Raw genomic sequence first — 12458 nt, forward strand, 5'->3', positions numbered from 1 at the left:
GATTTTATCTTTGAATAGTAAAAATATTATCAACTATTGTTTCAATAGTCGAAAAGTAAAATTAATAACTTTACTATTATTAAAAATGAAATTATCAATAGCTTTTTCAATCAGAAACAGTAAACAAAAGTCGTTATTTAAAAAAATTAAAATGAAGTTAAAAACAAATTGTAAATGTAACAATAACCTACAACAAAAATATAAAAAATGTCACTTGTCTGTGTCGTAGCTAACGCAGATTTTTATTCTTAGCCAAGAATAAAAGTAACCTTCTCACGATAGAATATCAAAATAATTCGATTACAAAGCTAAAGCGATTGCGAGGATCAAAGACGGAGAAGGTACGTGAATAACTGCCTTGTAATCGCTTTAGAGAGGATCAAGATTTATAGACTTTTATAATTAAATTTTTAGCTAATTAAGTACATTAGAAATCGGTACATAATTCTTAGTTATTGCGTAATAATTGTTGATTTAAAAAAATTAAACAATAAATAAATAAGTCCTGTCGAATCATGGCACGAGTTGTGATTGCAGGGCAGAATATAGTTAGCTGCTAATTAGTCAGAAGCAATGTAATGAAGCGACCGAGAGACTAAAGTGCCAATCTTGGCCTCTTTCTATGTCAATAATTATGTAATTGAATTTCATGGGCCATTAGTGTCACCGGCTGTTGTAACAACGATACACTGTATAAGTTGGTAGCTAATTCTCATACGCAAATACACCCACTTGTCAACTTTGCAATTTTAGTTCTGAAATAAAAAACGATTAATAAAGTAGGAAATAAAATGTTGGCTCTGTGCTTTAATTTTCTTTTTCTTTGGTGAAATTACGTTCGAGTGGTGCATTTATGTAATTCGCTGCGACATTAAATGCTCAACTTATTTTTTCAGGAGCTTTCTTGGTCCCTTACTGCATTATGTTGGTAATTGGGGGCATTCCATTATTTTACATGGAACTTGCATTGGGACAATTCAACAGAAAGGGGGCCATCACCTGCTGGGGTCGATTATGTCCGCTCTTCAAAGGTAAGGAATTATAAAACTTTTTGCTAGATTTTTGTCTCATTTTAACACTGAGACTAATAGTTAAATAAAAAAGCATCAGAAAATTATTTCTAAACATTTTTGCATTTGTCCTTTGATACAGTTTTGAGTTTTCGGAAAAGATAGTAGGTGTGTATTAAATTTTCTTTCTTTTTACTTAAGTTTTCAACTGAAATTTTGCTAAAAGTTTTCGTATGAACTTACTAGGTCCTTAATAATTTTTCTAATTTTTCAAAACATCAAACACCAGTTTGTTTAAAAACAAACAAAATTGCTTTAGAAAAATTGTTTTAATTCTGGTCATAAACGACGATTTCAACAACATTTAATTAAAAATGTTTATTTTGAACAATTCTTTGCGTAAAAATAAAAAAATGTATTGAAAAAGGCTGAAATCGTCTTATTTTTGAACATAAACAACGATTTCAGCCCAAGTTGTTTCCACGTTCCGCCACAACCAATATTTTTTCTACTTTCAAATATAGAATAATTTCAACTCCAGTTTTGTTAAAAATATTTATTGCAAGTAATGTTCAGTTCAAAATCAAAAATAATAGCTTTAGAAAAGCTGTAATCGGTTTATTCTGATCAAAGACGACGATTTGAACACCAATTTTGCGAAAAACGTTTGTTTCAAAAAATTTCTTGTTTAGAAACGAAAAAACGCTTTATAAATGTTGAAAACAACTCATTTAGGACAAAAATAACAATATTACACTCGGTTTCGAACAATTTTTTGTTGAAAAGAGAATCGCTTTAGGACGCTTGATCTAGTCAGAAATAATGGCAATAAACTATTTTAGAAAGGCTGAAATCGCCTTACTCAGCTTAAAAACAACAAATTGAGCATCAATTTATTTGAAAACGTCTATTTAGAGCAATTCCTTGTTTAGGAAATGCTGAAATCGTCTTATTGGGATGAAAGTCAACGATTTAAGGACCACTTTTGTTAAAAATCTTCATTTAAAAAAATTTCTTGCCAAAAATAAAAAAAATTTTTAAAAAGGATGAAATCATTTGACTTTGTGTATCTACCTAATGTTTTGTCTTTGGCTCACTTTTAAACAATTTTTTCTTTTGATGAGTTAATAATATTCTTACCTTTATCCTAACTTTTGCAGAAAACGAAATTTATCCAAAAAGCATTTGATTGCAAAAAATATGTAATACATTATTTCTTTTGAAAAAATATTGAATCATCGACTTCTTATTTGACGAGTTATTTTATGCCAAAACATGCAAACAATTTCGCTGATTTTTACACGGAATGAAGTTTATCCAAACAGACTTTTATTGCAAAAAATAGCGCAGCGACAATAACGTCTTAAAACTTTAATATAAAATCAGAATGGATTAATAAGTGATCATTAAGAGGGCAAACGGTATAACTACGAGATTTGATGGTTTTTTTCATAATTCCAACAAAAAAAAATCTTTGAGTTCCAAATGTGGAGTTTCGTTCTAAATTCTTCTTGTCAAATTTTTTTGTCGACAAAACTACAATAGTGATTAATTTCCGGTGTTTGGTCCAAAAGCCTTTACAGATTTCGATAGTGATTTGAATGGTGCTCTGTAAGTAATAGTTTTTGAACATATATAGGGTGATTCAAAAATATTGTACAATCTCACGAGTGCTGATAAAAAACATCAAACTGAATTAAAAGTTTCTATGACAAAAAATTGTTTGTGCCTTTTTTCAGGAGATATAATAGCTCTTCAAAGTTAAAATTTTAAGTTAAGTTTTTGGTGCTTCAGATCAAAATTTTTGACTTTAATTAGCGGAAACGAAAACTCATGCAACATTAAAATACTTGAAATACTTGAAAAAAAGCAACAATTAATGCCTAATGACATTAAAAAACTTATAAATTCGACATCCTATGAAACAAAAGAGCAGTAATCGATACCATTGCTGAGGAAAACAAATTAAAAATATATAAAACAAGAAAGAGAAAACAAACTGACTTCATTTTTTGAACGCCTTTTATCACTATACGAGTCTGTCCGACACTTTTGAAGCATCCTGTATTAATAGGTACTAGAATCTTAATTTTTAAGATAGAAACGCTAAAATTTCCCTAAATTTTCTGAGTAATTAGACATCGTAAAACAATGATTTGTTTTTATTATACGTAAAACAAAAAGAACTTTCTAATAATGGTAGACAAGTTTAAAAAAGTGCGGCTAACAGTTTCAGACTTATCGCCGAAAAACTATTTTGAATTTTAAAATGGAAAAACTTAAATACAACAACTGTAGAATAAACTACTGCCGGAACTGAATTGCATATTCCATTATTGGTTAGAATAGTATATTAAGGTATAAGTGGATATTCAGATCTTTAAAACACGCGCGATTTTTCGAAATCTTAATTTGTAGGCAAAAATATTCTCCTCTGACAGATCATTAGTTTTTACTTTTTAGCGCATCTTTTAAATAAAAGCTTTTAAAAAAACAATTTTTTCTATTTTATTATTTAATAAGCAAAGTAGATTATCAAAAAAAATATTTGCAGAATTAGAAAATGTTTTCATTTTTCTAAAAAAATCAGTGAGATTCGACAACAATATAAATATTTCAGTTTTAAAAGCCATTTTTTCGTAAAATTTCTATTTTTTCGGCGAGCAGATTCCAAAAGTGCTCTTGAAAGTCAGCTTTTGTTAGAAATAGTAGAAATCCGTTTTAAGAATAATCAAGTAGGTAAAATTTTAATCGCATCTTCAGAGAAAACTAGAATTAGAGAAAATTTGTTATTTTTACTACTCAACAGAAAATTATTTGCACATCTTTGTGCGTTTTTCTTTATTTTGTCGTAAAACCTACAGTTTTCGAAAGAAATAAGTTTAAACTTCAAAGATGTTTTTTGTAATTTTCAATTTTTAGGAGAGTAATTTTTTCGAATTTTATAGGCAGTATAAAGTGACTTCAATAGAGCTTAGTAAAATTAGAAAAACTTCTACTAATAGCGTGTAAGTTTTCAATGAAATTCTATTTTGAGTTTCTTTTATCAAAATGTTGGAGTGCTACAAAACCGCAACTGCAAATAATTTCCGCTTTTTACTGTCTGCTACAAAATCATTTGCAAATTGCGATATGTGAATGTGAATGTGTTTTTTTTTACAATATCACACAGCAAAAACAGTTTTCAAAAAAACCTCATCCGTACATTTGATTCGCTTCCGAATAGTTTAGTTTTGTGTAAGGTTGTCGAAACCGCGCCGTAAAAATGCAAACAAATCCCTCAGTAAAATCCCTTGCTAACAACAGGTGACGGCACGAAGAAAATAATGTAAAAAATCTAAAGTCTGCCGAAGTCAATTATCCACTCCCGTGAATCTCCGGAAGCCTCAGACCGGAAACGTGCGAGAGCGGAGCGTATTGTGTGTGACTGCGTCTTTGCCATAAAAGACATTCGGTTGCTTCCTGCCCTGAAAAAGCGAGCCAGAGAGAGACCGAAACGACTATTAATATTCAGCGCGATTTTCAACGGCTGTGTAAAGTGCTCCAAGAATGGTCACTCGCCTTTTTACAGGATTATGCTCATATTTTAGCTGTTAAGGAATCAAGAACTACTCACAGATTTATGACTTTTATACGATTTAGAACACTTAAATTCATGAGCGGCAAAAGTGTTTTTTTTTCACAAGACGACAAATTTTTTCAATTCAATTGCTTATTAACGTTTCGACAACTTTTGACCAACTTCCTAAGTAACTTATTGACAACCTTAAAATTATTTGATGTTACCGCATTATAAAGTTCAAACGGTCCCCATTTAAGACTCGCTTTTTATCACTCAAGATTAAAATTTAGCTATTAGAACACAAACTTTATTTTAATTCGCTACAACGTCAAGAAGCTTTTTTTTTAAAAAAAACTCTTATTACAAAATTATTAATATACAGGTGGTCGGCTAAAAGTATCATTCACTACATGTCAAAAACTAATAGAATAAATTAATTAAAAGCCGGTTCATAGAAAGCTTTGTTAAAATTTACTTCGTTGTTAAGCTTTTTTTTAAAAAAAAACATATCACAAAATTGTAAATACAGGCTGCTCAAAAACTGGCGCACCAACTCAGTGGTACGTTGTTGAGAAGTATGAGTAGATTACGGGAAAAATCTTAAAAAAATTCCTAAAGTCGTATTTTAAAAAATCTGTAGCTATAAACTTATTTTGTTAACTTCTTCAGTTTTTATTATTCTTTAATGATTTTATGTTTCACACCAAGTAATCGTTCCCTAACAAAACGATGAATAATTATTTTTAAATTTACTATCAGACTTTAGCAGTTTTTTAATTTAAAAAAAATTAAAATTATCAAAAAAATCATAATTTGTAGATGTGCCAACATTGGGAATTATTTCCTAGGATACCATTTCAAAAATAATTTATTTCTATTGTTGATCAAATTCTATTGAGATCACGACTGTTAAACAACGTTGCCACATTTCATTTATTGAAAATTTGTTATTTATCAATAATTTTAATACAAAGAATTTTTTTACTATTTTTACCTTTATATGTAAGCAATTCTCTACCACACACCAACAAATTAACAAATTAACAAATTAACAAATTAACAAATTAACAAATTAACAAATTAACAAATTAACAAATTAACAAATTAACAAATTAACAAATTAACAAATTAACAAATTAACAAATTAACAAATTAACAAATTAACAAATTAACAAATTAACAAATTAACAAATTAACAAATTAACAAATTAACAAATTAACAAATTAACAAATTAACAAATTAACAAATTAACAAATTAACAAATTAACAAATTAACAAATTAACAAATTAACAAATTAACAAATTAACAAATTAACAAATTAACAAATTAACAAATTAACAAATTAACAAATTAACAAATTAACAAATTAACAAATTAACAAATTAACAAATTAACAAATTAACAAATTAACAAATTAACAAATTAACAAATTAACAAATTAACAAATTAACAAATTAACAAATTAACAAATTAACAAATTAACAAATTAACAAATTAACAAATTAACAAATTAACAAACTAACAAATTAACAAATTAACAAATTAACAAATTAACATTTTAACAAATTAACAAATTAACAAATTAACAAATTAACAAATTAACAAATTAACAAATTAACAAATTAACAAATTAACAAATTAACAAATTAACAAATTAACAAATTAACAAATTAACAAATTAACAAATTAACAAATTAACAATTAACAAATTAACAGAAAAATTTTTGCTAGCATAAAAATTAGGTTTATTTGAATGTTTGATTTCTACTCAATTGATTATTATATTTTGGGGTTAGCGAGATTTTTTTGTGAATTTTAATTACAAAGTAACCTTTAAGCATCGGTTGTTCTCAAATGCAAAAAATATTAATAACAATAATTTGCAGCTACCTTGTGGTAATTAATTAATTAATTAATTTTAATTTAAGAATTTTCTCTCAATTTACGGACAGAATGAAAAATACAGGTATTGTAAAAGCTGAATTGTGTGCAACTTGTATAAAACCAGTACAAATCTAAACAATAAAAAACCTTCACAGTTATTTATTATAATCGTCTAAAAATTCAACAATGAAGAGAAGTCAAAAACAGAAAAACAACAATGGTTGTGAACTTTAATACTCTACACGATAAAATTTAATTTTCTCATGAAGTAGACAGTGGGTAAAATAGAATTTTATCGTTGACGTAATTAATGATATTTATTTTTATTGTTTTTACAGATTTTATTTAGTATTTAATATCTATTATCTCTAACTTTTTTGATTGTTTTTTTTTCTTTTTACTTTATTAAATCAGTTTCTGTGTGATAGAAGATAAAAATATTTACTGCAAGTTACAACAAAATATAGTAAAAGGAAATATTTTAAAAGTAAGCAAGATACAGTATCATACGGGTCCGACGTTTGTGTAATTTTTCACATAGTTGTACGTGTTTAAAATAGTGTATTTTAATTATTTTGTCACTTACAGTAGCCAAAGTGTTTGAATGCAACCGCAAACACCAGTATTTCACTTTTTTTAAATTATTATTTAATTCGATTAATGAAAACTCAAAAAAAATACAATAGCTGTGATCATTATAATTAATTACAAAATTACAAAAATATTTTTTATGGCATTAAAAAATAAAAATGCGATTATTTGAACAAAGTTTTAGGCGGTTATATATTTTTATTTTTTGTTTTCTTTTGTGTTTCTTTTTTTATTTACTAAAGTTATTATTTTGTAATATAACATTTATATTAGATTTGATGAGTTTTAAATAAGATCTGTTTATAGCTTTGCCTTTTTAGAATTTATAGAAAATGACATCAAATTCCTAACCCGGCGCCTCCACCATAATACGTCAAAAACTTAAATTGTTAATTTTTTCTGTTAAATACGTAGCAGTTTATAGTTATTTTGAGAGTTATGTTTTTTATTTTTTGTTAAATGCCTGTTTTTAAAGAATATAGAAAATAAACTAGTTAAAACAGTTAAAACCAATAAGCTTTCTTTTTTCAATGATTTGTCTTCAGAAAATAATGTTAATGTTGAAGAACAAGAAAAAGGTACAAATAACGTGAGCATAGTTTAAGTAAGACATTTGCTTTTGACACTACGAAACTTTTTTCAGAAAAATTTGAATTTCATTAAGATAGTTATGTTTCCTACATGGAGTTGTAGTCAAAAAATTAATTACTATTATATTAATTACTAAACTCGTATTCAAAAGAATACGTATGTAAAGAATAATATTTATTCTCATAACAAAAGACTTATTTCACGGCTTTGTAACATAAATAACTATTATAGTATTTTAAAAAATTAAAATGCAATTATTTGGATAAAACTGTAGGCAAATTAATTTTTTTCTTTGTGTCTGTTTCTTTCTCTCTTTAATAAAGATATTATTTTGTAATTTAACATTTATGTTAGGTTCGATACGTCTTAAATAAGATCTGTTACAATTTTGTGTTCTTAGAATTTATACAAAATTGATATCAAATAGCAAACCCGGCGCCTCCACCATAATGCGGACAAAACTTCGAAATTATTTGGTAATTAACTTGTTCTTTTTCTTTGTTAAATACGTAACAGCTTATTATGATTTTGGGAATTTTGTGTTCTTTTATCCTTCTGTTAAATGCCTGACCTTAAAGAATATTGAAAAAAAACTAGATAAAAAGTTTTTTTTTTCAATTATTTAAATAACTAATATAGTATTTAAAAAACAAAAATGCAATTATTTGGACAAAGCTGTAGGCAAATTAATTTTTTCAAATTAATTTTTTTTTTGTGTCTGTTTCTTTCTCTCTTTAATAAAGTTATTATTTTGCAATTTAACATTAATGTTAGGTTTCATACGTCTTATATAAGATTTGCAAACAATTTTGTGTTCTTAGAATTTATATAAAGATGACATCAAATTCCTAACCCAGCGCCTCCACCATAATGCGGACAAAAATTTCGAAATTAATTGGTAATTAACTTGTTCTTTTTCTTTGTTAAATACGTAGCAGCTTATTATGATTTTGGGAGTTTTGTGTTCTTTTATCCTTTTGTTAAATGGCTGACCTTGAAAAATATAGTAAATAAACTAGATAAATTTTTTTTCCAATTATTTAAATTACTATTACAGTATTTAAAAAATGAAAATTAAATAATTTGGAAAAAGATGTAGGTAAATTAATTTTTTTCTTTGTGTCTGTTTTTTTTTCTCTTTAATAAAGTTATTATTTTGCAATTTAACATTTATGTTAGGTTTCATACTTCTTAAATAAGATTTGCATACAATTTTGTGTTCTTCGAATTTATATAAAATTGACGTCAAATTCCTAACCCGGCGCCTCCACCATATTGCGGACAAAAACTTTGAAATTATTTGGTAATTAACTTATTCTTTTTCTTTGTTAAATACGTAGCAGCTTATTATAATTTTGGGAATTTTTTGTTCTTTTATCCTTTTGTTAAATACCTGACCTTGAAGAATATAGTAAATAAACTAGATAAAAATTTTTTTTCAATTATTTAAATAACAATTGTAGTATTTAAAAAATTAAAATTCAATTATTTGGACAAAGCTGTAGGTAAATAATTTTTTTTGTGTCTGTTTCTTTCTCTCTTCAATAAAGTTTTTTGAAACTACGAACCTTTTTTCAGAAAAATTTGAATTTCATTAAGATAGTTATGTTTCCTACATTGAGTTGTAGTCAAAAAATAAATTACTATTATAGTAAACTTGTATTCAAAAGAATAAAACAAAAATAAACGTAAGGATTACAAAACATTAAAAAAACATTTTTAAAATACATCATCACAACTTTTCAGTTTTCAGATAAACATCTTTAACAAAAAAAACTTCTAATTCTATTTAAACTTGTATTCTAAAGTTTCAAATTTTTGGAATACATTTTGGAATAGCTTGGTATTATTTAAAATTGTTAAAATTAGTTTTGGAATTTATAGGACTACTGAAATTATCTCTAAATTACAGGATAACTTTTTGTATGCGTGATTACTTGGATTGGAAATTTTGTTGAATTATTTAGGACTATTAGAATGAACTTGGATTTATTTAAATTAATGGGAATTACGGCAATGAAATTGGAAATTAAGGAATTAACTTGGAATTAATCTGGGATTACTATGGCATTTTTTTGGAATTATGTGCAAGAATTTCCGTAGAATATTTTTTGAATCGGAATTAATTGAACTTTTTTTTCAAGTTAACGAGCCTTTGACCTGAATTAAAAACTACGAAATATTGTGTCAAAAACTCAAATAAAAAAAATTCATAATAATTAACTGTGGCAGTAAACCACTTTAAGAATTTCTCCATAAGATTTCTAATTACGATTCTAATAGTTACATTTTCGAAAAAAATTTTTGTTTAGTATAAATAAAAATTGAACAACAAACGAACTTCGTGTATAATTTAAAAAAATTCATATCCATAGTAAAAAAATACAAAGTATATATTTAATACAAATTATTAGTTTATAAGTTATAACAAAAATATATTTTTAATAGACTCATCCTGTAGTTGTAAATGGATACTATTACTTTTAAAATTCCGTTCGTACAAAATTTTATTTAATTTTGGAACCATAATGTTGTTTGTTTAAGACAAGAAATTCTATTATTTTTTATCGAAAAAACTTGTAGCAATTAATAAACTTACAAATTTGTCAACCAGTTTGTTATACAGGATGATTCTGTTAAAAGTATTTTGAAGATACACATGTATCTGTAAAACAGCAGAAAAGATACTAGAAAGACAAAAAAAAAACAAATATGTTTACTGATTTCAGGAATAGGATACGCTGTGGTGCTGATAGCCTTCTACGTGGACTTTTACTACAACGTAATAATCGCGTGGGCTTTACGCTTCTTCTTCGCTTCCTTCACCAACATGTTGCCGTGGACCACTTGCGACAACCCTTGGAACACCCCCAACTGCCGCCCTGTAATAAACTTTCCTCCAAAAACTTTTCACGCATTTTAACCCTTGACATGCATTAATCTGTTTCAGTTCGACTCCCCCTCAAGAAACCTGACGGAAAACAACAAAACCGACTTGTCCATTCAACCGAATTCGGGACTCGATTCCAGATTCGCATCGGCCGCTTCCGAATATTTCAAGTAAACTTTTTTAGTTTTCTCTATAGCTGATGTTAAACAATTTTTTTCAACTATTTTGAGTAGATAAAATAGCACTTTAACTGCATCAAGGGTAAATATAATTGATTCAGTTAAATTTAGAAATTCCATCACATTAATAAGGGTTTATAATAATTTTTTCCTTTTAAACTTAAAGTTTTGCTATAAAAAGTTGTATTATACACGACGATAAAGATTATTTACTAAGTGTTGAGTTTGTGACTATTGAACTTAACATTTTCACTCGCATATTAACAATCTCATAACCGTTTTGTATAACAATAAAGTATTTTTCTATAGCCAATGTTAAATTATTTCTATATCAACTCTTTTGAGTAGATAAAATATCACTTTAACCGCATCACAAAAAAATATTTTTTTTCATTTAAATTTACAAATTCCGACACATTAGCAAGTGTTTCAATAACTGTTTTCTCTTAAACTGGAAGTCCTGTTACAGAAAAAAAAAATATTATTCAGGACGAAAAAGTTATTAACTCTTGAGACTCTTGAACTTAATATTTTCACTCGTATATGGACAATCCTTTACCATCTTGTATAATAAATAGGTATTTTTCTACAGCAAATGTTAAACTTATTTTTTTATCAACTTTTTTAAGTAGATAAAATATTTTAAAATTATTTTATTCAATTAAATTTACAAATTCTAACACATTGACTTGAAAGGTTAACAATAATGTTTTTCTCTTAAACTTGTAGTCTTCCTATAGAAAAAAAATTGTATTATACACGGCGATAAAGATTGCTTATCTACTCGTAAAATAAGTTCACTCGCAACTTCGTCAACCTTAAACTAAACATTTTCACTCTTTGATAAACAATTTCTTTATCGTCTTGTGTAATAAATAACTATTTTTTCTATAGCTGATGGTAAACTAGTATTTCTTTATCAACTTTTTGAGTAGACAAAATAGCACTTTAACTGCATGAAGGAAAAATTTGTTATTTTCTATTAAATGTTAAAATTCCAGCACATTAACAAGGATTAACGACAACTATTTTCTTTTAAACTTGAAGTTCTTATACTAAAAAAGTCGTATTATACACGACGATATAGATTATTTGCTAACTCTTGAGTTTGTCACTCTTGAACATAATATTATCACTCATACGTAAACAATCTCTTATTGTCTTGTTTAATAAATAAATATTTTTGTATAGCAGATGTATTTCTGTATCAATTTTTTTAAGTAGATAAAATGATTAACAATAACTTGAAAGATTAACAATAAATTTTTTATTAAAACTTGAAATCCCCCTATAGAAAAAAAAGTATTATACACGACGATAAAGATTGTTTATCTACTCGTAAAATAAGTTCACTCGCAACTTTGTCACTCTTAAACTTAACATTTTCACTCGTAGATAAACGATTTCTTCATCGTCTTGTGTCGTATTTTTTATAGCAGATGGTAAACTATTTCTTTATCAACTCTTTTAAGTAGGTAAAAAAGCATTTTAACCGCATCAAGAAAAAGTTTTTTTTTCAATTATATTTACAAATTCCGACACATTAGCAAGTGTTAACAATAATTATTTTCTTTTAAACTTGAAGTCCTGTTACAGAAAAAAAAGTTGTGTTATATAAGACGATAAAGATTGTCTAGTAACTATTGACTTTGACATTCTTTAACTTCATATTTTCACTCGTACATAAACAATCTCTTATCGTCTTGTATAATAAATAAATATATTTTACAGCAGATGTTAAACTGTTTC

The 12458-nt window shown here is 26.4% G+C and overlaps 1 protein-coding gene across 1 annotated transcript in view; it reads left to right on the forward strand.

The window, feature by feature from the left end:
- Window positions 1-12458, forward strand: part of DAT (Dopamine transporter) — a 45881-nt gene that overhangs the window by 16810 nt on the left and 16613 nt on the right. Inside the window, exons 3-5 of the mRNA XM_064354781.1 lie at window positions 897-1031; window positions 10370-10524; window positions 10591-10700. Coding sequence (XP_064210851.1) covers window positions 897-1031; window positions 10370-10524; window positions 10591-10700 — 400 coding nt within the window. The remainder of the gene's footprint in view (window positions 1-896; window positions 1032-10369; window positions 10525-10590; window positions 10701-12458) is intronic.

This window comes from Tribolium castaneum, chromosome 2 (genome assembly GCF_031307605.1).
Source record: "Tribolium castaneum strain GA2 chromosome 2, icTriCast1.1, whole genome shotgun sequence".
NCBI classification, from domain to species: Eukaryota; Metazoa; Arthropoda; class Insecta; order Coleoptera; family Tenebrionidae; genus Tribolium; species Tribolium castaneum.